This window comes from Wasmannia auropunctata, unplaced genomic scaffold (assembly GCF_000956235.1).
Source record: "Wasmannia auropunctata unplaced genomic scaffold, wasmannia.A_1.0 LD335972.1, whole genome shotgun sequence".
NCBI classification, from domain to species: Eukaryota; Metazoa; Arthropoda; class Insecta; order Hymenoptera; family Formicidae; genus Wasmannia; species Wasmannia auropunctata.
In genome coordinates, this window is record NW_012026918.1 from 193,739 (window position 1) to 218,622 (window position 24,884).

The following is a 24,884-nucleotide window of genomic DNA, read 5'->3' on the forward strand; positions in this document are numbered from 1 at the left end:
TCGATAAAATTCGGTATGCTCCTCTCCTTCCCTCTTGCATCAAGGAGGAACATTTTGGTACCGCTATAGGAATTATATGATATCTATTTAACTATTGTCGAACGACGTCGAAAGAAAAAAAACCGAAATATTTAAACGTCCCTTCGTTCGAAGATCGGCAAGATACGCTGTCTTGGTCACGCGAAGGGCCAAGGGACAAGGTGCACGTCGATCGCGTCGGCAGGCCGGATCCGCCTGCTTTTTATCGAGGGATAAAGGTGTCGGGGACGATATGACCGAGAAACCAAGTGACCCGGCGATACACACGCGAACGCCGGAGAGTTAACGGCGTTCGTCCGCGCCTCCGTGTACGCTCTCCTCCGTTGCCCGAGTCAACCGGCGTCCTCCGCTCCGGCGGAACGAGTGAGGAACCGTTCCAGGACGGGAGACCCGGTGTGTGTGTGTATGTTTGTGTGTGTGCGCACCGGGTGCGCGCGAGAATCCGGGTTGCGATCGCGGACACGACGGAAAAACCAGACGACGACGTATTCCGTCGCGTCGCCGCGCCGCGCGGACACCAGCTGGAAACTCCGCTTGTCGAGGCCGTCGAGACGCGGCAGATGGAAGCTCGATGGAGCTGGAGTCCGAACCCGTTTTCAGGCGATCTGTATATCGAATAAATCTGATTCGCAACAAAATTCGGAACGACGTAGAGTCTATATCGTATATCTTTATTCTGGTACATATATGTATATATAAATTTAAATATATAGTTAAATAGATCTTATTTAATTGGATGTAAATTAATTTAGTTTCGTGCAATTAATTACCGTAGGAAATTCTTTACGTGTAGTACGGCACAAATTTCGAGCCTTATAGAAAATTCGCCCTCTCGTCGCGCTGCACCTCGCGCGCGGGACATCTGGCCGCGCGGAGCGCGATCTGTTACAGAAATCGGAGCGCGTAAACATATGACGTCCAGGCCATATGACTTCGGGCGACCGTAATGGTATGCGTATAGGTTCGACTGAGGTAACGTAACGTAACGCTAGCTCACAACCCTAACCGGCCGCAACGCGCGGCATACAGGTGCTTGTTCCGCGCGCGCGGAACGCACCAGCCTTTGGGAAACAAGGTGTAACAACGTCACGGAAATGAACTCCTCTCCCCCTCCCCCTCCTCCTCTCCCCCCTCCCGCTCGTTGTGCGTTTCCGCTCAAGAACCGCGGAGGATATTGTAGATATCCGGGCAAAATAAAACGGAGCTGTAAAACGTAACACGCTCGAAACTTCCTTGACTGTTCGCGAGGTTTGCGAGAGAGAGACGTCTGCAAACGTGGCATATAATATCCCTCGCTTTACCAGACGATGCTGCCGATTCGACTGTCGATTGTTTGGAATCACCTGTTCGCCTCCGGGAATAACAATAATAATAACATTATTGCGTGCACACAAGAATTGGATTACGATAAAGTTGGATAATCACAAAAAGCACGTAAAAGTATGTACACGCGAAAGATAAAACCAGCCAGCGAAGGCTTGTTACGTTACGACGTCCCTACCTACAATGAAAATAAGATGATCGCAAGATGGACAGAACAAAAAAAAATGGACGTTGTAGAATAGAACAGAATAATAGCAGAAAGATAATTTAGAATAACGTTTGCAACGCGGGCTTGTCATTTCTGAGACGTTAAATTTCCTGAGAGAAGGAAAGAGAGAGAGAGAAAGGGAGCAATCATGATTTTCTGGGATTCTCGAACCTCTCGTCTGCGAGCGAGCTCTCGATTACGGGCGTTTCTAAGCCGTTCTGGGGGTTAAAGGGTTGACGGCATTAGGGGAAGGGACCCGGAACGGAGGGCTTTCTCTCTTTCCTCTCCCGAGTCTGAAATTGACTGCGACCCGGGCTAGCAACAGCGCGCGCGCGCGCGTATGTCGTTCTCCCCGGGTCCTTATCGCGCGACCGAGACTTGTTCGCATGGCTGTCAAGGGGTCCGGCCCGCTCGGCTCGGCTCGGCTCGGCACTCTCGGTCACCCGCAGTCAATTTTAAAGTCGGCCTCTGTGTTGGCTCGGTCCCTACGTGCCAACCGTACGCCTGTATGTATGCGTTGCGTGCGCGTCTCTCTCTCTCTCTCTCTCTCTCTCCCTTTCTCTCTCTCTTGCGCGCCCTCGCCTTCGGTCGCCCCCTTCCGTCTCTCTAGCCGCGAACAGGCCTACAGGGCGTCGCGGAAAAAAAGACACGTCTCGGTGCGTTCTGTAATTATTTCCTGTAACGCTTACGCGACGGTTGTAACTCGTGAATATTCGCCGGGAATTAGATTTCCAACTGGATATCCCGTTAAACATTTTTGATAGATGGAATTATTATTTTCTATATGTATATATATTTCTCTCTCTCTCCAGTTGGGTGTATTCATGTATTTTGGGAGGGGGGGGGGGGAATTGCATTTAACTGAATTTAATACTTTGTATTGTAATTATTTGTGAAAAAATATTTTACGTCGCTTTCGCTACGTCTCGGGAAATGAATCTGAGGATTTTCCAAGAACACGTCAGCTTCGATATTATTCGTTAAAGGGAGATTCGTCCATCTTTCGTGAGCGTTTCCGAACTTGTCGCCACTGCTCCGCACGCTCTTCGGCACACCCTGTAGATAACACTCGTGGGTGGTTTTACGGGGTAGGGGGACGAGACGAGACGAGACCCACGAGCCGGGTTCACACAGCTCGGCTGCGAGAGCGAGCGCCTCGCGATCGAAGAGCAGCGTTTCGTAGCGCGATTTATCTCTGCGCCTTCCTTTTTTCCTCGTCCGAGCGCTCGCCCGACGACCTGTCGAGAGAGTAAGAGAGAGAAAGAGAGAGAGAGAGAGAGAGAGAGAGAGAGAGCCCGGTCGGCTTTTCGGACTTCGTCCGGCGACCAGCTCTCGCTCTTGGCTCGCGAAATCACCGTTAGATGTTGGCAAAATGGCAGAATCCATCTTCGCCCGGAGTTCGATTAATTTCGGTGCTCCTGGACCAGTCGCGAGACTCGGCAGCTTTTTACGCGCAACGCACTCGTGATACTTCCCAGCCATTCGTCGGGATTTCAACCTCGACCCTCCGAATTACTCCTGTCGAATCCGTTCAGCGATTCCCGGTGAAAGTTCTCACGGCGGACCCGCGATTAGAGACGTAATCTTTTGTGCGTCTCCACCGCGGATGTGCAAGGCTCGCGAATTAACGATTCTTAACAATATACGTATAAATAACGATTTATACATATATCGTTAAGCTTCGTTAATTCGCGCACCGTGTTTCTTGCACGTTATCATTTACGAACGCGCGATTTTACGAATGTCGCCCGTGACATTTCAAGATGCTTCTCTATACGAGTAAAAATTTGTTGCAGCGATTGCAAAAGAGAAAAAAAATACGTGACAAGTCATATGTATCTTTAATGCCTCCATATTTCATTTTGGGAAGTACTTGAAAACCACTAAACACGAACCTGTAAATCGCCGATGGAAGCGTAATTAATTGTTTCCTGAGATAAGACGAGGGCTTCTCTAAACTAAACTTTCTTCAAAGGCAGATTATCTGCCTTGAGTCATTTTTAAATATATTGCCACGATATTCATTCGTTCGGTATCTTTCGAAACACGTGAGAATTTCTTTTGACGCTTTAAGTATCTTATATTTAGGTACTAGAACTGCCCAAAAAAAAAGGTTTAAATGAGTAATTTGTAATTTTTTTATTTACTCAAATGTGTAACGGTATATTTTTTAAAGTTTCCATAATTTTTACTGTGATATATGTATTTCCGTAAATGATTAATTTAATCAATTTATTTTGCTTTTTATTCCTTTTTTCAACTTATATATATTATACTTGATAGTAGAAATTAATCGTTGGTAGTTCTACTATTAAAGACGACAATCTCCTAAACGCTATCCTTTCTAAAACCCCTCCAGTCTTCGCATCGTCGTCGTTCTTGTTCGCTCGGCTAACTACTTTATCCAGTCCCTGGATTTCCGGCGTTTTGGCATTAAACGGCAAACGAGATTATCGCGTTAAGGCGTATACGATACACACCCACTTTACGGTAAATTGATTTCGCGGCCGAAGATGACGGCAAGCGCCAGTCGTCGTGCGTCGGCTATTTCCGTCGGAAATACAGCGGCCAACGGCCGCTATTAACCGTTGGGATAATTGCACGGAGTTATAGACGGATTATCATCGCATTTGATCGCGCGCCGATTCCGAGTTTTCCTTTCATTTCTGGAATTTCAAGCGAAATGAATTAAGGGACGCGCGCGCGGCGGCCGGGAGGATTGAATTGAGCGAATCATTTTTTTTTCCACTCGCGTGGAACGGGGAAAAGCAGAGATTATCTCCGCGTAAAAAAATATCCGCCAAAATATCCGATATAAAATTCAGTCACCGTGTATATGTACGCGTTATTTTTGATGCAACAAAGGGAGAAAGGACTGGAAATTCGGTAAAGCGATATCCGAGGATCACGTTGCGCGTATCGAGCTTTTATTTTCATGGATCTGCACACGTTTTCCTTTGCTCTTTACACATAATTTATTTTGATTTTAATCCAGAATAGCGGAAAGCGCGAACAAGTTCATCGCCAGTTACGCGATTCGACCGCGTCAGCGTTTAATCTACTCTTGACCCGTATCGCTTTTATTATCGCTTTCACTCGTTTAGCTTAGTTAGTATCAGCTTTCGAGGAGTTCCGAATATGGCGGAACGCGCGAGGGATCTCTTCTCTTCGTGCACAGAAGTCCTCGTGCCCACGATCGAGATCGCGCACGGATTTGGACAGTTTTAACAGTTTTTCTAAGGAGCTCGGAAAAATGGATTTTTACAATTAGGGAAGTCAAGTCTGTACGTAAACGACTATATATCTCCTTTCTTTTTGCTCGAGGAGTTTTAAAGAGAGCGAGTCGCGCAGCCGCCAGCCTCGCAATCCTTAAACGGTCCATCGCGATTCACGAGTCCCGCATCCGATCGATCCGCTGCCGCGCCGAGGAAGCTCGCTGTGGGAGACTCGGGTGAGATTGGGTGCCGGGAGTGGGCCCGATTGGTTAATCGTTTTGCAAGAGCGTTTCACCGAGCGACGAGATCGAGCTTGGGACACGGGCTCTCCGCTCACGAACGAGCGAAAGAGCGCCCCGATTTCGTGGCGGCGGCTGCGGCGGCGGCGGCGAAGACGACTTGCGCAGCCTAATTCACAAGGACGTAAAAATATGTGTACAACTCGATTTTTCTCGAGAGGTCTTAAAGTGCTGCACGAGGAGATAGCGGTCGATCAGTTCAATTCTAGCGAAACCGTTTGAAACTCTTTGAGAGAGATCTCGTCGTCGCTTATTCAAATAAGACATTCGCCGAGAAAGTTTGTGATATGAAATTACACATTTAATGTTCCCATGCGTATATGTTTAGCATTTTATTATATCCACATTTATTTATATTCAATTGAAGCTTTTAATTGATTATAAATAAATAGCAAATTTGTAATTTCAATTCAATTTTAAATTATTTCAAAAAATTTTTAAATTGTAAATTCAAAATTTTTTAAAAATTTGATCAAAAATTTTCGAAATGCTTCCATATTAAGAGGTCACATAATATCGAGAGGCTTTTAACCACGTACCACGTTGTGATTTCACGCAGGAAAGTAGATTTTAATATGCAGAAGGAATCCGCGATTTATATAGCCACAAGCGTTTTAAAGGCGTGCCGTTTTGGGATACGCCTCGCGTATACATAACGAAACGTGTATACGCTATATACATATACTTACTTCCTGTTTCGCTTTGACACCGCGCGAACGAACGACTGATACCGGTATCTCGTCCTTTAGTCATAAATAGAGTTTAATGCGACACGTGGAGCGAGCGCATCGGCTCGATGGCAGCTCGAGCGCGGCGCCGTTTTCGCTGCAGCCGTTTTGTGCAACATAGTCCGGTACGACGATCGCGCGCGTGCAAGCGACGACGGGGTCGATTTCTTTATATTTAGCGTCGGCTAGATTAATAATTTATAGCGTCGCGCACGACGGCGCATACGGCGAAGTAAATTTAACATCCGCGGACTCTCTTCCGCGCCGTATGTCCACCGATCGCGACGCTACACGGATATCGACACACGCGGAGAGGGGTAGATTCCCCCCCTTCCCTCCCCCTACCCCCCCCCCCGTCCGATAGTCGGAGGTCTCGAGATAGCGTATTCTTGTCTCGGGCTCTCGTTGTGCAGCGGAGGCGATAGGCAACGCATTCTGTTTATCCAGACGCTTGAACGGTGACACTCGAGCGCATTTAAAACTGCAGAACACTAAGAACGTGATACGCAGGCACGCGTGAAGGTCGCATTCTTGCATGCGGCACGTTTATGCTGCATTTTTGCCCCCTCATCGAGCATCGAGACGTGATCGATCGGCAGGAAAATGCGGGCTCTGTCCTGCTAAAACTCTACCTGAATCCTTGTCGTTGTTGCGTTAAACATGGGTACGACGACAAAAAGCACGCGGAGGAAAGATATTTATTTCTGTCAATGCCGCATGGCCTTTTTGACTTGCCCTCTTTTTGAAGCATTCTAGGATTCTTAGAATTTTGAGAGTCTCTTTTGGGAGAGACTGCATGGTCTTGAGATTGCGATCCAGAAATGACAAGAGAATTTATCCAAAAATTAAACGCTATGCTAGAGGCTCTTCCTCGAGTCGATTAAATATCTATTCAGCTTTCTTTCTAATTTACTTTTATGTGTGCAAATAGATAAATCCTTCATTTAACCTCCAAGAGAGTTAGACTTTATTAAATACTTGCTTTTTAAACGAAATTATAATTATTATATATGTAACATTTAATTATTTACCAGAATTTAACCGAAAATTTAAATATAGGGATGGTATTTGCGACAAAATTTGACCTTGTAAAGAATTCACTTTGCATGATAAAACTTCTAACAGGTGCTTCCGATATCTACGCGTTTTTTTTTGTTTTTTTTATATCGACTGATTCTTTGCTACAGAGGGAAAAGTCTCTTAAAAGAAACGCGACAGACTTCGCGACACGCTCGGCGCCGCGGTTTCTGCGAAGTCCCGGGACTTTCCTTCAAAACGAGTCCGCGAATCGAATTACCGAATCCGACGATGACCGCGTCCGGCGAAAGGAAGTCCGTTAGGTGTGCGTGAGGGATGCCTAACTGTGCTCGCCGAGGGTCTGAGCCTCGGTACCGCGAGGTTTCCTCTCTTCTGCAGGTCTTCTCGCGCACTTCTATCTCGTACCGCGGCCTCATCGATTCGCGCGGTCTCATCTTGCACGGATAGCACGCGGAAAAAACCGGCAATATGATCGTTATTCCGTCGTAAGAGAAGGGGGGGGGGGAGAAGGGAACACGGATGTCGCATTCTGAAAATCACGTCCGGACGTTGTTTCACCGACCGTTCTTGAAACACTGGGAACTAAAAATGAATAGGATTACTAAGTTAATTGCAGATGAACAAATAAGCAATTAGAAAAATAAACTCCCTCCTAAATGACGCAAGAATTAATAGAGCGAAGATTAAGCTTATCTTATGTTAGAGTGAGGCTTACGTCATCATAACATAATTTCATGTCATAATTTTTGCCTAATTAGGTGCCTCTCTTTATCAATAAATGTAGAACGGAAAACTTGTGTCGCGTATTAAACGCAAAAATTTAGAGTTATTATTAATTAATACTATAGATAATGTAATCGACATCTCTGTTATTATTATGAACGAGTCGATCGCGAATCGTAACCGACTCGTAACGCGGATCTGATAGAATAAATAATAAACACTCCGTCCGTTGGCAGTGAGTCTGTTAAACGAAATTGTACTTCGTGTTTCTCTTTTCTCGCGTCTTACAATGCTACAATAATTCTAACATCACGTCACAGTGCTTTTATAATTCTTATACATTTATTTTAAGTTTAGATAATACGTGTCTTTATGTAACGTTTCTTTATTGATAAGTGACAGCACAAAACAGGAAATTGTGTCACGTATTGAACGTAAAAATTTAGAGTTAATATTATTATTTAATACAAGATAATTTAATCTCTGTTGTTATTACGTTGAACGAATCGCGGGCCGTAAAGCGGATCTAGCAAAATAATAAACATTGTCCGTTGGCAATGAGTCTGTTGAAACGAAATTGTACTTGGTGTTTCTCTTTTCTCGCGTCTTACAAATGCTACGTTAATTCTTATAATTATTTTACAGTACTGTTATAATTCTTATAATACTTTATTTTAAATTTAGGCATATTTTGTATAACCGTCTTTCGTAAGACTGTGCGTAGATAAAATAAAACAAAATTTCGTGAAAAATTAATTTATGTTATGTCAGCATAATGTAATTATATTACATAGTGCTGTAATTATATTACATAGTGCTGTAATTATATTACTTTACAGTAGCATTATTTTACAGAGTGCTGTAATTTTTATAATACCAACTTTCTCATATATATAATTAGTATATTAATAAATATGTTAATAAAAAATGCGCTACATAATTAATTAATACGTCACTATTGTTGCACTTGCCTCGCATTGCGTCTCGCATTGTTTTATTTATCTCGAAGACGCGAGCAAGCGGTTCTCGCGTTAATCATACGTCTCTCGATAGCGACATCGAATACGCAGCCGAACCGTTATCATTTCTGAAATAACGATCCTCTCCCATTGTTTCAGGCGCAACGACCGGAGCAGAGCGTAATGCAGGCCTTGGAGAGTCTCAATGATTCACAGGTGAATGACTTCTTGTCCGGTAAGGCGCCGCTTAATCTGACGATGCGACTGGGCGACCACATGATGTTGATCCAGCTGCAGCTGTCCACCGTAACTCCGGCATCGCCGACTGCCAGTCAGGCGAGTTCCGCCAGCAGTAATAGCCACAATCATCACAGCAGCAGCAGTAGCAGTAGCAGCAGCAGCAGCAGCGGCAGCAGCAACGTCGCTGGCTTGCCCAATGGTGGAAACACCACGAGCATGTCCAATCTGTCTGGCGGTCACTCGTCGTTGCAAACGAGAAGATGTCTGACAGCCAGATCACCGTCAAACATCGTCAAGCCGCAGAACGCCGCCGGGGCACCGGCTGGGAGAACGTCGCATCTAATTAGCAGCCTCGCCAGCGCCCTGCACGCAGCTGCCAGCTATAGCAGCAGCGGAAGCCTACCCAGCGCCAGCATCACCACCACGACCACCAGCCCGGTATGTTCCAGCCGGGTCACAGCATCCTCCTCGTCCGTCTCGGCGGCGCCAATTAGCCCGGCGCATTCATCGTCGTCGTCCAGCAGCAGCTCAGGCCAGTCACAATCCGCGCGTGGCAATTCGCACGGCGTGCCACCTACGAACGGCAATTCTTCCAGCGCGTGTCAGCCCTGCCCGCTCTATCACCACCATCATCATCATCACGGCCATCACCACGGTCATCACCACGGCCACCATTATCACCATCACCATCACCATCATCATCATCATTCGAGGAACAGATCTAGCTTGCCCAGCATTTCCGCCTCCTCTTCTTCCCCTTCCTTCAGTTCGGGTTCGTCCTCGATTCAGGAGCAGTCCGCCTTGGAGCCGACGTCGTCCTACGACGCGACGCTGCCCAGGAAGAAGCTCTGCAGCGGCCACCACCATCACGGCCAGCCGTCGTCGTCCGTTACCACCGGTGGCGTGGACGCCACGAGGAGTCAGCACGAGGAGTCGAATCCGCAGAGCCCAACGTGCGCCTCGCCGTTGATGCTGGAGCAATCGCCGCCCAAGCCCGCCACCCTCGACACCCGGGCGCTCGCCGAGGCGTCTCGAAACCTCACGCAGAAGCTGAAGCAGCTCTCCTCTGAGGTACTCACCTCGCGGGTCGACCTCGCAGAGGTATACATTGTTACCGAAGCCAGTTCCCCCCTGTGTATCATTATTCGTGATTCATATTCGTGATTGCACGTCGATTAAGGTCCTAAGAGGTGTGCCGTAATCGGTATCCGGTATAGCCGTGAATTGAATTGTCTGTCATGATCTAATATCTTTACAAATTGGATTATTTGCGAGATGGACTTGTTCGCTGACCAAATTTATTTCTCGATTGTAGATAAGAATTAAAAGGATGAATGCAAATTGCTCATATATACTCTCAGGCCCTTAAAAATTATCATATTTATGTACTATATACTTAGCGTCGTTTTACATTAATTAACGTTAGTGATACTCAAATTTTATTGTTCTGTACAAAGTGTATATTCTCAGTTAATATTATGCATTAACACTGATTTCGCATCTTTTTAAGAATTGTTCTTCTGTAAGTTTAGCATTACATCAGTGTAAAATATCTATTCTGTTTTTAAACACATTTCATTCAGATAAACTTACACCTTATAAATTCATTATATTTTATGTATTCGTAATCTTGAACAGAGTCTAGTAACATTGTTTCGACTTCTTTAAGTAATAACATAACATACAATTGAATTTTGTATGTTAATTATTTTAAAAATTCTAAACTTCTAGAGAAAATAAGAAATGTTAAAGGTAACGAAAGGACAAAAAGAGGAAAAGGTACAAGACATAGGAAATCAGCTTTTACAACTTGTTTGCTATTAAACATAAAAAAATATTTGTAAAACATGTACATTTTTTTTAAACACATCAGAAAAGTATGTCGTAAATCATTATACATAAGTACGAAGGGCGTACTAATAGATACAAGCACAACCTTACGTGCCTCTTTAAATTTAGGAGAACGCGAGACGCAGGCAAGGCGCGATAATAGAGAGTATGCATCATCACGGCAAGGGCGTGTATTCCGGCACGTTCAGCGGCACTCTGAACCCAGCCCTCCAGGACAGACACGGTCGGCCGAAGCGGGACATTAGCACCATCATTCACATCCTGAATGACTTGCTCTGCGCGACACCAGCCGCATCCGCAGGCCACTACAGGCATCATCATCACAGGCATTCGCATACTCGCCAGCAATCCTCCTCGATGTCCGCATCTTCTGCAGGCACCGCAGCCGCCGCGAATGGATCCGCTGCGTCGGTCGGCTGTCACGATTCCACACCAGGCTACTCCAACGGTGTGCATTTATGAATTTATTACTGAATAATACTTTCAAATAATAAGATTGAAAAAAAGATTTTATATTGTTTTTAATCTTTAGAGGATGCGATGACATTTAGACTTCTGTAATTTTCAACTTAAAACTCTGATGCTGTAGTAATATTTAATTTATGAAAAAGCTCGAGAGACCGCTTCAAAATCGATATATCGGCTTCCCATTTAGAAAAAGACGATAAAAAATGTTTTTTCTTCACAATCTGTTGTTGAAATATTTTATTAGAATTATTTTCACACCTTTTATAATGGAATATATAAGATATAGAAGAATATTAAAATTTTCAAGATGAAGAAACAAGAAATACAGATTATGTCAGTATACATTAGCACACTGTATAGTACATGAAATATCAATATAACAAAACCAAAGAAATATGTATCAATAAAATTATTATTTCAGACGATAAAATAAAGAACATCGATCATGCTAAATTCACTTGCCGTTAAATCGGCTTTTCATCCTCTAGAGATTAACGCACTAGATACTAAATATAGAATTAAATTATATTATGCGTAATAATTTAATATTATATATTGGTGCCTTGTAATTACACGTTTGTAATTACAAGTTACGTGTGTGTAACACATTGTTTTTATAAAAAGGTCTGTAACTTTTTGAGATCTTGATGCCATTAATCTCCATTGATACTAATGCGCCGCGTGGTGTTTGGAATGCAGAGGAATTGTCGAAGGAGAACGAGGCGACGAAGGGCAAGATGCGCCGGCTGCGCTTAGTCATGGAGCAACGTCGCGCCAAGAGAAAAGCCAGACGACAGGCGCGAGCGGCGCCGTACACCACGCAGTGGGCAGCGATGACTCCCGCCGACCCGAACCACGAGCCGAACACGTCGACCGCGACCTCGAGCACTACCGCCACCGCCAACAGCGCGGAGCCGCAGAACGAGCCGGAGCTTCAGCCGTGCAGCCCCGAACCGGTCGTAGCTTAAAATACCACGTCACTAACAGTCAATTCACGGCACAGTAGTATCCTCTATATTCGTATAAATAGGGTATGATTGTCACCGGTTCTTTTTTTTTTTCTTCGTTTCTGCCTATCGCACTGATTTATTCCGGAAGGAGAAGAGAATGAATGCAGGGTCGAACGTGTCCTATCGCGCAAGTTTACACTCGTTCCGTACAACTCCCGTTTCGCGCAGCCAAACGCTGCAAAACGTTTTTAAACGTTTGATTTGACACCCGTTTACGTTGATACCCCGTAGTACACGGTCTCGATCATTACCGCGGATCCGCTGAGTTTCTCTCCGTATATGATGCAAGTGTCTCGCTTTCTCCGATTTACGTTACCTTATGCAAATAGACGTAATCCTCGCGAGGATTCGCTGGCTGATCGGAGCACGAACTCTAATCGAAAATCCTTTCTTCGCGCATAGCGACTCCGACTCGTTCAATGTAACACTTTTCAAAAATATTCTTGTTTTGTCTTTGAAGTATCTTAGTCTTAGAAACAAGAGTCTTCTTTTTTTTTGCTATCTTTTCAATTCTCTTAGAATATCGGAATCTTTTTTGCTATGCAACGTGTATTACACGCGTCACTCATTACAGTTGTCCCATAAAAAACCACTTGCAATTTACCTTCGTCCATGGACACATCGTTTCAAAAGTCAATCGCGTTTTCATATTACTTATCGTCAGTGCACAATGACAACGCATTCACGATTACATAAACGTTTCCCGCGATGACATGTGAACCATTGTAGGCGCACAAGGGACATTTGAACGTCTACAAAAATGGTCGTGCGTGGCGTTACGGCTATATATTAGGTAATATATAGTGTTACCGCTATAATAAAAATGTATATTGCATACATATATATATATATATATCATTACCATTATATGTATTTAGTGTAATGAAATACTGGGTATCCTACGGCTATCGTTTCTCAACGTTAATAAAAACGGTGATCTCGCAGTGTTTGGCCGGACTCAGGACTTGATCGTAGTTGACAATAATTACGCTCGGCGAATGAATCAGTGTGACGGTTATACGTATCTATATATACATCGGCATCGCGCGGGCGGCCGATGAGTCGTGAAAGGGGAGAAAGAGAGAGAGAGAGAGAGAGTGAGTGAAAGATACAAGAGAATGAAAGGGAGAGAGAGAAAGAAATAGAGAGCAAGAGCTCTTATTAAGGCTCCTATTAAGGAATCCTATATTAAGGAACTTCCTGTTAGAAGTAAAACTCGCCGATAAACACGCCACACGCGTTTAAAAAAAAAAAAGCGGAAGAGAAGGGAGGCAGGATCGCCATAGTTTTGTCTGTGCGCGTTTACTACGCTCTCTTGACTATTCTCTCGCTATTCGGGGCACTCGAAGTCTCATACGTAGATGCGAATAGAATCCTGATCGACGCGCGTTTGTATGGCTCGCAGTGCGAGAGAAGCGACGGCAAGTCTCGCGTCTCGCACTCGACGCTGAATCGTCGCTCTTGAAACAAGATGAAAAAAAAAAATACTGCAGGGAAGGGGGGGGGAAGAGATAAACTCGCGCGCGATGGAATCTGTGCAAATTTGTACTTCGCGTCCCGATCGATATAAATCACCGTATATTTTTTTTTTGTAAGTAGCAAGTGCACTTTCCAACGTCTTCTTCGAATTAAAAAAAAAACAGCACTATACGCATACGCGAATGATGTACGTTGAGATATTTTCCATTTGAGCCTTCGGTGATTTTGTCAATTACCGCTAACGTTTTGTACATGGTTCCGCGCATTGTTCACTTTACTCGTGTGCGTCGGAAATGCAAAGTAGCAAGAGAGTCAGATATAAAATGAGAGTAAAGCGAACAACACGAAGGCTTGTACCGCGTACCTCATCCAATGTTACGGTCTTTCCAATTCGCGTGATAGACTGGAAATTGGATGAAACGCAACAAAAAAATATATATATCGTTTTACTTGGCATCTTTTCTGCGTTTGCGTTCCGTTCTTCGATGCCTGTTCAATTAATATTGGTTCAGTCAGGTGTTCCAGATCCGTACCAATCCTACCTTCAGTCGTGAAAAATACGTCATTTTAACTTAATCGCGTTTACGAACGAACCGAAGGAAAATAGCAAAGAGAAAAGTGAGGAGAAGAGACACGAGGGGGAAAATGAAAGATTATTTTCTACGTTGTACGTAATTTATAGAACGATCCAAAAATAGGGGAAACCATGTGTCTAAGTGAGGCGTGAAGCGGCTCACTTAATCGAGTTGGAAATAGCTCATGTTCATTAGTTCTTGCGGAGCATGTGACACACGGTGAAATACGCTGTATATCTTAATCGCTGGTGAATCATATCTCGACACTTGGTTTGCCCTTTTTCAGGATTTCGACGTTATACATTATTTTTCGAACAGACGAAATGGAATGGACGGGGGGGCGAAGGGGAGGGGGGGGGGAGAAGAAGATTCACACGAATCGAAGAAGGCGTATAAGGCGGTTCTATAGGATGAAATGCGTTGCGTGAAACACGTATTGCACGGCGTGCTACGGCCCCACGATTTAAGTTTAAGTTAATTAGGTACTACAGATAATACAGTGTCACATACTACTAATAGAAATACATTGCGTTTAGGTTTACTTTAGGAGAAGAAAATATTATTACCATTATTACATTATTATATATCATTAGTATACCGCTATTACAATTTTTGCAAAACTGGCTCAATATTGTAATATACGATTATCGGAACCTTATCGAGTACCAAAATAAATAAGATTGCTTGCTAAGCTAAGGACAAGTTTATTTTGTGCTTCTCTCTCTGTGCGTGTGCGTGTGCGTGTGTGCGTGCGCGTGCGTGCGTGTGTGTGTGTGTGTGTGCGTGCGTGCGTGTGTGTGTGTGTGTGTGTGTGCGTGCGTGCGTGCGTGCGTGCATGCTTACGTGCGCGCGCGTGTGAAGTCTGGGCCTCTGTGAAGTTGGTCTTACTTTTTAAAATTCAAAGAAATAATCAAAATTCCGGTTGCCCCCCGAAGAGTTTGCTATCGATTTTAGAAAGAGTTCCGTTGATTAAAGCGATGAAAACATGAGGAGGAAGGGCCAATTTCACATTTCTGTCACTTTAAAAGGCCATAATTCTTGTTTTTTATTTTAGCACGAGCATTAAGGATAATTAAAACTCTTTGGGGCGACTACCAGAACTCTCAAGAAATTGTCGGAATTCCCAAAAAATTTTGTAAAAATTTTCGAATCCATACTAGTTAAAAAATTTTTTCAAAAATCCGAAATTTCTTAAGAGTTCTAACGATTATCCTCAATAATTGACGCTGACAAATAAAAAACTAAAATTTTCCAGCGCTCCGGAAGTTCTGCGCTTGAAATTTTCTGAATCCATGGAGCTAAAAAATGTTTTTATGGATCCAAAAATTTTTACAATTTTTTAAAATTTCCGGCAATTTCTTGAAAGTTCTGATACCCCCCCCCCCCCCTCTCCCAGAGTTTTTATCACTTATTCTTAATGATTACGCTAAAATAAAAAACAAAAGAATTATGACCTTTTAAAGTTACAGAAATGTGAAGTTGGCCCTCCCTCCCATGTCTTCAAATGGTATTTTCATCGCTTTAATCAACAGAATTCTTTCTAAAATCGCGATAGAGAACTCTAGAATTCTTCGGGGAGCAACCGAAACTCTATTTTTTTCGAATTTTAAAAAAATGAGCCAACTTCACAGAGATGGTGGTTGTTATATGCGTTTGTCGTTCTTCTTATAGCTCATTTTTGTAATGTTGTTCGTCATTTTTACCGGCAACACGATTAGCAAACAGCGATAGAGAAGCTTCTCCCGTTATAAAGTTTTAACAGAAGGAAGCGTATATGAAGGGCACACATTGCATTAGATTAAAGATTCATCTACCGTCAAATTGTTTATTTAAATTACGCCTTAATATTACAATTGTAGAAATCTCCATCGACGCTTAAGAGTTACGCTGTAGCTCTATATCGTAATATAACATCTTTCGTAGTGTACGCCGCAGATATCTAAACGACAATACAGCTATTATTACAAAAAAAAAAAAGAAGAAAAGATAAGAGAGAGGAAATGAAGGAAGGAAGCTAATATCATCTTGAATCGAAATCAGATTGCACTATCGCAAATTGTACGTTTGTCGTCGTGAACGTAAAATCCGCGATACGTTACCCTGAAAGGACCGCTGTCGCTCCAGTATGTGCAGCAATGATCCATGAAAGTCACTCGACTTCTCCAGTAGAAATTAGCCGACGTAAAAAAATCTTATTGATCACGCATCCTCCGATATGCTCCGGGGTACATCTCTTACGACTTACTCGTAATAGTATTAAATAGAACTCTTTTACACGCCGCGAGTACAAGTTTCCTTTTCGTTGTGTTGAGTAGAAAGGCAAGACGTTTAATACTGATGAAAAAAAAAGTTCTCCCAGAAATCACATAGGGTTTCTTTCTGTGGTTAATTCGAGGATCCCCCAAAAAAATCTATCCTCGCGTTAATAATAAGCTTGTACCTCGGCAATCGTCGGCGTCGTTATTACATGCAAACGCATTGCTTTCCTTTTCACCTGAAGGTTCGTCCGTGACGGGAAGCGCGCTTAAAATTAATTGGTTCCGCTGCTGTCGCATTCGATCACAAATGAATCACTTTATACAATCGAGTACAATTATTCTACCTAGAAAATTTGGCTATAAGACTGGATGTTTCCTATTAGCGTATCTTATTCATTACGCAGAACGCGATCGGGGTAAAGGGGATACATTTAAACGTCGCATCAGACTCGCACAATTCGAATCAATAGGTACTTTCGTCATTTTTAACGGAACGTCTAGAACATCAAGAGAACATTCCGTCGCGATATTTAATCCGCATAAAATGGACCGGGTCTTATCAAATAGCATATTATAAAAGCATAGTACAAAAGTTTTATACTATTAATATTTTCAAAAAGCGACGAGGAAATGAATTATGAAACCTCACCAACCAACAAGAGATCTCTCGGCAAAAAATCTATTTAAAAAATTCTTGATTATAACAAATCTAAAAATCGAGACGAATAAGAATTAATTAATCTATTATCTAAATGTGCCCCCTTCCCTTCTACTGCGCGTGAAGCGGCAGGAGTTCGCACAGTTTTCGGACACGTGGAAACAGTATTCTTTTCTTTTTCTCCCACCCCCTCGCAATAATGTAGCGATATGTACGAACGTTTCTACGAGCTTCTATGATTGTTGTCGCATAAGCACGATCGCGCGTTTTCCTACGTTGAGATGAGAAGCTCGTTCTTTTTCGGTGCTCGTTATCCGCGCTCTCTTTAAACATGGATAAAAAAATGGACGGGACAAAGCACAGGCGAAAAACGCCGATTCGCGAGGGAGAAAAGCGTACAACGGTGTACAATCGTACGTCGCGCGTGTTCGTCGGGACACAAGATACCTCTCGTAACTCCGGTATTAATTAATCTTCAATAACAGACTACTTAACTAATCGCCTGGGCAGAACAAAAGGTAACGTAAGACCGAATTATCTCGTGTCCGGACGAACGCGATTCTCGCGCGCAAACCTGTCTCGCTATGGCACGACGTTTGGTGCAATGTAAGAGCTTCGTCTCTTTCGTACGAATGCTTGTTCGCGGAAAAGGAGTGTACATTTTGGCAGTTTTTCATCAGCGCGCGACGTAACGCGCGTGTCCTTCATCAATCAGCTGACGAACGTTCTTCTAGACACCCCGCGGCTGGCAAAGCTTCCCGCTGGGCAAGTAAAAACAGAGTGTCTCGGAGGAAACGTGTAATATATAAGCAAGTAAAGAAATTTCTGCGAACACGTGTCCCTCATTCTCGACGGGCTACACGTTAGAATCCAAATTGTGAAAAATTGGACGCATCAGGGCTGTTTTGCTATTATTATCACTGACACCGACATTTCCCTCCCGAGACACTCGGTACACGCGCGCACCGCGCGATCGGAACGTTCCGATCGCGATCATTGATCGGAGTCCTAATACAAATTTATCTTCTTCGTGATCGTCTTACGGCACATGTGACAGGTCTTCAGCGGAGCGGCGCAGTGCTCGCACGCGCCGTGCCCGCAGAGGAAGGCGACGTTGCGACGACGTTCCATGCAGATGCTGCACATATTCGCCTCCTCGAGATCCGCGACTCTGGTCTCCAAATAACGTAGCCGCTCCAGATCCTTGTCCTTCTCCTTCTCCCTGTCGCTGATCTCTTCCTTCCGGTTGCCTTCCGACGATTTATCCTCCGGATTGGCTACCTCGCCTGTCGCCAGTTGACCGTCTAAAGAGATGTGCGAAAAATAATGTAAAACATCCGCGTACGGTTTCTACGGGATTTTTTGTAACTACAATTTGCTACGCAGAATATAATCTCGCTGATGCAACAAACGTTTACCTCGTCATTCCTCAGTTGAAATCAATTTACAGTCAAATCGGAAAATCACGTACCTTGAATACCCGTTTGCGTCTTGACGACGGCGTGGCCGCAACGTGCACAGCCAACGAGCGTGACACTACTGCCGGGATCAATTCGGTTTTCCTGCTTTGCGTTGTCCGCTATGATCCCCGAGCAATTCTGACACTCCGCGGCGTCGCCGGAGCCGGCTATATTCTTCGCGCCGCGCAATCCTTCCGACTGCGATATATTGTTTATCCGATACGTAGGTGGCTCTACGTAACCAGTCGACGGATTGTTCTCTATTCTGCAAGACGAATTACATTTTACGTTAATAAAAACTGTATTGTCAAAATCAATTAAGTATAATTCCAAAAGCGTTGCAAGATTACTTTTCAAAATATATCAGTTTAACGTTGCGTTTCAACCAAATTTACATTACGAAAACCGGACTTGCGGAATGTATTAAAAAAAAAAAAAAAAAAAAAAAAATTAGTCATCCGTCAACTTACTCTAATTGCGTGCTGTGACTTTGGTATTTGTAAGATCGCAAAAGATCGGCGAGCAGAGCGGCCTGCGGATTGCCTTCCAGAAGATCGAGCGGCGTCTTGTCCTTGTTGTTTTTGACTTGCTCAAGGAGCTTGCAGCTCCTGTCCACGCTCACCAGGAAACAAGCTAACGCTAATTCAGTCTTTGCGCCTTGCCTCGCCAGGTTCTGCCATATCTGCTCGAAAGAAGAAATTGTTGGTGACAAATTATTCCTTCCCTTTTTAATTTTCTTTTCAAATTTTTAAGCTTTTAAATATAAAACAGCAACTATATATATATAGGTATATATAACCGAAAAAGACTGACAAATTATTCCTTTCCTTTTTAATTTTCTTTTCAAATTTTTAAGCTTTTAAATATAAAGCAGCAACCATAGATATATATATAAGACTTGTTCATGTATTCACGTAAGAAAAAACTCTGAGACAAGACGTACAGCGTATATAAGCGGTGAATCTCTGCTACTTTCGGGTGCAGGCACGGCAGTCTGTTGATTCGGGCTCTTGGCTATCGCGATATGCAGCACGGTGTCACCGTCCTCGTCCGTGCTGCCGATGTCCGCGTTGTGATGCACCAGCAGCTCGACGAGCGGCCAGTGTCCCTGCGAGGTCGCCAAGTGCAACGGCGTTTGCCGTCGATTGTTGCGCAGATCGACCTTGGCGCGGCCGCCGTTCTGCGAGAGGAGGATGGCCGCGACTTCCCTGTGCCCGTTCAACGCCGCCAGATGCAGCGCCGCGAATCCGTCCTCCTTCTTGACGTCCACCAGGTGACGCGCGCGCGTGACCAGCCTTTCCGTTGCACTGTAAATTCACAAATTCACACAGTTAAATTAGACTGATCGAATTTTCGATCGCTACTGCTATACGCAGACGTACTGAGTCGTTATGCGATTACACTTGAATGCCTTATGTATACGTACTGAGCGTTGCCCTTGAGCGCGGCGTGATGCAGGATATTGAAGCCCCGTTTGTTCCTCAGCGTGAAGTCAATCCTCTCGCAGGCGCATAACGCGTCGACGACATCCAGCGCGTCCTTCCCGATCGCGTCGTGCAACGCTGTGTCGCCGTACGAGTCCTGGAGATTGACGTCGCAGTGATAGCGCAGCAGCACCCTCACGCACTGCACGTGCTGCTTGTTAACTGCCACATGCAGAGCGCTGCATCTGCCGTTATTGACGGCATTGATCGACGCGCCTCGCGACAACAGGAGGTCCATTATCTCCGGCTGATTGCTGTTTAGTCAAAACGAGTCGAAACACCGATTAGTTAGTTAGTCCGACGTCAGTTTTACGGTAGACCCGGCGACGATCAGCCAACGTACCCGAATGCCGCGTAATGTAAGGGCGTGTCTCCGTCCTCGTCGACCGCATGCAGAGAAGCGCCAGCGTCGAGGAGGAGGGTGCAGAGCTCGCGCTGACCTTGGTGCGCGGCCACTTGCAGGCACGTCTTTCTGCCACCGCCGGGAGTGCACGCGTCCACTCTGCCGGGGTACTTCCTTAGGAATTCCCGTACAGCGTCCACCGCGGCTTCGCCTCTAGCCGCGTCCCTTAACAGCTTCTCCACCTCGCTGTCGGTACCGTCGGCTACATTCACGAGGACAAATTGACAAATTGACAGACGGTCTTATTTTACACGCAGCAACACATGTACAATATATAAAATCAATTAACTTAATTTAAACAAAATCAATTTTCTTTTGACAGTTTGACATTTAAATTTTTACCTTGCCTTTTATTTGATTCCATTAACAAATTCATGTAATAAAAATTAACGTACCCGAACGATCCCTACTCCTGTTCGCATTATCGTGCGCGGCAGCCGTAGCGTTCGTGCCGGAAGACACCGGGACGACGCTCAACGGATTAAATGTCCATGTATGACCATGTATGTCCAACGCCACGCGCAAGTCACCGTCGGAATAGATTTTAATTACCTTCCCGGTTTTCCCCAGAGCCTGTGACAAGCACGAATATATCACACATCCGCCACTCTCGTACGTGGTAGTACCGGTATATAAAAAAAAAAAAAAAAAAAAAACAAGCATACAAATTGCTTACTTACATTTTTCATGACGTCTATCCATTCACCGTGGCCACGTTGATACTGCTTGACGGCGGCCAGGTCGCTCTTCACGCGGACTATATCGCCGAGGGAGAAGCCGTCCTTAGCGGTAACTTTCGTCAGAGCACCCGGATGGAAAGTCCATCTATTGTGACAGCCGTCGTACTGCACGCGAATATCCCCCTTGTCCGTAATTCGATGCACCGTGCCAATCTAGATTTCAAGTTAGGAAATTAAGTTACACATTCACGACGCATCTCATATATTAATTTTAATTAATACATTAAATATATTGAACTCCTAATAAGAGTATTAACCAGAATCAATTAAAACTGAATTTTTCCTCTAGTGATAAAACCGAGATCCAAAGGATCTAAGATTAAACTTCAATTGACATTAATTAATGTTTGTTTCAAGTTAGAAAATTAAATGATACGTACACGATCTCATATTAATTTTAAATAATATATTAAACTCTTAATTTTGAATAATATATTGAACTCTCAATAAAAGTATTAACTACAATCAATTGAAGTTGAATTTTTCCTCTAGTTACAAAACCGAGATCCAAAGGATCTAAGATTAAACTTCAATTGACATTAATTAATATTTGTTTCAAGTTAGAAAATTAAGTTATACGTACACGACACATCTCATATTAATTTTATATAATATATTAAACATATTAAACTCTCAATAAAAGTATTAACTACAATCAATTGAAGTTGAATTTTTCCTTTAGTGACAAAACCGAGATCCAAAGGATCTAAGAATAAATTTCAATTGGCATTAATTAATGTTTATTTCAAGTTAGAAAATTAAGTGATACGCACAACGCATTTGATATTAATTTTATAGAATATATTAAACATATGGAACTCTCAATAAAAGTATTAACTATAATCAATTAAAGTTGAATTTTTCCTCTAGTGACGAAACCGAGATCCAAAGGATCCAAGATTAAACTTCAATTAACATTAATTAATATTCGCGGGAACAATTTATAAATGATCGTGCAATTTTTTTTTGCGAAATACCTTTCCTATGTACTCCGCCATACGCGGATTCCACCCGCCATGACCGTCCTGCATCTCCTTCAGCGTGTCGACCTCCATTAGCACTTTCACCTTATCGCCGACGTTAAACGTTAGAGGATGTGGACTAGACGTGACGCTGGCGACACCGCTCTTTGTCGGCGTCGTGCCGTTTCCGTTATCCGGCACGGTCAAGACCGGTTGGCCGAGTAACGGGAGGTGCTCCTTGTAATAAGTACCGGCATTAGCCTCCTCCACGTAACACAGATCCACGCAACCCTTGAAGCCTAATCGATATACATTAGTGCTACCCGTCGACCACGTGACGGTCGCGACGGATCGACTGCTCTCGTTGTCCCATCCACGTATGTCCATGACTCTGCCGGTCTTCCCTGGAATATCAGAGGAAAAATTAGATCATCAATTTATCACGCGATTATATAATTCACGTGTAACCAATTTAAAGCAGCAAATACCTCGTCCGCCGTCCTGATTTCCCCATTCCCAGTCCGGTCCGCGAATGACTTTCGCTCCTATGAAGATCCCCTTCAGAGGTACCTTCGCGCACCCCTCTCTCGGTTCCAGACGAACTCTGCGCACAGAAACGTAAACTACGAAGTTGAATATCAGAATGGCCAAGTACAAATTTAATTAAAATCGAACCTCTACCCACCCTACGGAGTTCGCTGTCTGATATCTCTCAAAGGTGTGAGTCAACTCGTGCACGTCGGCCATGTAACACTGCGTGCAGAGATCGTAGTCGAAGCACACCGTGCACTTCCATCTGATACCGATTATCCCGTGCCTCTTGCAACCGTCGCAAATTATGTTGGAGTGCTTGACGCCAGCGGCCGCGTTATCGAACACCAACAGATCGTAAGCACCCTGATAGCCGATTCTATAATTACTCCTAGCCCCGTGATCCCATTGAACGATGACCGTCTTGTCGGGCGTCCGATCGGTGGGATTCGGACTGGAGGTCGAGGTCCCCGTGGAGGGAGGTCTGCCGATCTCCACTATCGTCCCAGCGTGACCCTCCCCGCCGTCCTGATCGTCCCATTTCCAGTCCTGGCCGCGGACGACTCGCAGACCAACTTCTAGCATCTCCGAATATATAAAATTTGGCTTCTGTCCCTTCAACAAAAATAATTACATATTTACATTGAACGTTACAAGGTTAAATGCCTATAATGTATCGCGCACGTAGCCCACTTTTTTTGTTACGAAAGAAACATAATAAATTAATATAATAAATTACTAATGAAAAAAGGAGGAAGACACAGTAATTATATCCCTCCATTTTACATGATTGCAAAACTTGCTTTCTACACTTACAGGGAGGTAATATTTCTCTATTTTGTACATACGTTTTACAAACAAAAATAATAATTCACAACAAAATTCTCGTTGCAAAGATAGTTGTTGTATTTACTGAAACACACGGACGTACTTTAACGGTATAAGATACAAAATTATCCAAAATCATTAATTTAAACCTAACAGTTTATCATACTAAGAACATTCGGCAAGTGTAATTAATGAAACGACAATGCTACAACACGTTTCACGTGCACGTGCTTAAGCCTGATTAAATAGACAGAAACTGTCGCGTCTCCTGTCACAGTGGTCCGTATGTCATGCACGTCATCGGTATGATTTCTTGCGAGCCTTCGCTGACGGGAGCGCGATATCCCCGTTCGCACGATCCATCCCGAGAGCCTCCCCCCGGGTGTCTAAACCCTAACTCTAATAATTCCTCGGGCCAGGTGCAACCGAGCGTTCCACGCTCGATCCCCGGAGTTCCGTTTCCAGGCGCGATTATTCCGCGGGAGAGACGCGGAACGGAGACACGCAGCCGCTGTGTGAGTACCTGAAGGCAACCCCGGGCCTGATCCTTATGAATCATACACGGCGAAGTGGCGGCGGCGGCGGCGGCGGTGGTGGCGGCAGCGGCGGGGACAACAACGACGACGACGACGACGCGGCCGACGTTCCGCGGGCCCGTGCCTGGCGGGCACTGGTGTGACGCGCGCTGTAGCTGGCGACCGGCCGTGGGGTAGAGCCGCCGACATTACGCGGCATCGTCGCCGGGGAAGATCACGCGCGCTCCATCGCCGCGTAGGACGGTGCGACGGGCGACGACGGTGACGACGACGGGTGTCGGGAGTTCTCACGTCCGCGATGCTGACGACGATAACCTCATAACCGGGCTCTCGCTGACGACGCTGGCGCCTCCTTCGATCCGGGAGGAGGGGGGGGGGGAGGGACGGGGGCACGTCGACCCGCCGATCCGACACACGGAGAACTAATTAGGTGTCTCTCTTCCGCTTCTCGCTCGCGCGCTCGCTCTCTTTCTCTCTCTCTCCTTCTCTTTCTTTCTCCGTCTCTCGGTTCTTTCTTTTCCTTCCTCCTTCCTCCGAATCGGATTCCTTTTCCTCATGGTGGCATTGCCTTCCCCCTCCTGCCCCGCACGAACGTCAGTACGACGGAATTTTAATTGGATCTTTATTTCCTTTTATAACAACGCGCGCAAGATAACAGCTCACGTAGATAAATGTAATGCACGACAAACATACATCGAACACGATACAGTTTCGAGCGTATATTCGAGGTATGTAAGTATATGCATCGAATCTAGATATTTGTGCATCGTGATCGTTGACCGTCCGGGGAAAACCGTAACGTCACGCGGCAGCTGATCGGCTTCGATCGGCTTGACAACTTTGCATTCGATATACGTCTAATGAATGTC

At 44.6% G+C, this 24,884-nt stretch overlaps 2 protein-coding genes across 2 annotated transcripts in view; one reads left to right on the top strand and one right to left on the bottom strand.

The window, feature by feature from the left end:
* LOC105454932 (midnolin-A-like) overlaps positions 1-14,851 on the top strand; it is a 35,934-nt gene extending 21,083 nt beyond the window's left edge. Inside the window, exons 3-5 of the mRNA XM_011697911.1 lie at positions 8,692-9,843; positions 10,732-11,071; positions 11,791-14,851. Coding sequence (XP_011696213.1) covers positions 8,692-9,843; positions 10,732-11,071; positions 11,791-12,059 — 1,761 coding nt within the window. The 3' untranslated portion in view covers positions 12,060-14,851. The remainder of the gene's footprint in view (positions 1-8,691; positions 9,844-10,731; positions 11,072-11,790) is intronic.
* Positions 14,852-15,966: 1,115 nt separating this feature from the next.
* LOC105454910 (E3 ubiquitin-protein ligase MIB2-like) lies at positions 15,967-23,261 on the bottom strand. Its single transcript, XM_011697872.1, has 11 exons — positions 22,806-23,261; positions 22,609-22,724; positions 22,136-22,524; positions 21,099-21,311; positions 20,814-20,991; positions 20,359-20,620; positions 19,958-20,269; positions 19,475-19,838; positions 19,002-19,213; positions 18,543-18,796; positions 15,967-18,375 (listed from the first exon to the last, which is right to left on the bottom strand). The coding sequence occupies exons 1-11, from the start codon at positions 23,234-23,236 to the stop codon at positions 18,080-18,082; spliced, it is 3,027 nt and encodes a 1,008-aa protein (XP_011696174.1). The 5' UTR covers positions 23,237-23,261; the 3' UTR covers positions 15,967-18,079.
* Between the last annotated feature and the right edge of the window lie 1,623 nt (positions 23,262-24,884).

Coding starts and splice junctions, on each gene's coding strand:
- LOC105454910 (XM_011697872.1), bottom strand. CDS start 23,236: ATGCTAGAAGTTGGTCTGCGAGTCGTCCGCGGCCAGGACTGGAAATGG. Junction 21,312..22,135: donor TGGCGGAGTACATAGGAAAG/GTATTTCGCAAA, acceptor CTTGAAATCTAG/ATTGGCACGGTGCATCGAAT. Junction 18,797..19,001: donor AGTCACAGCACGCAATTAGA/GTAAGTTGACGG, acceptor TTCGTCTTGCAG/AATAGAGAACAATCCGTCGA.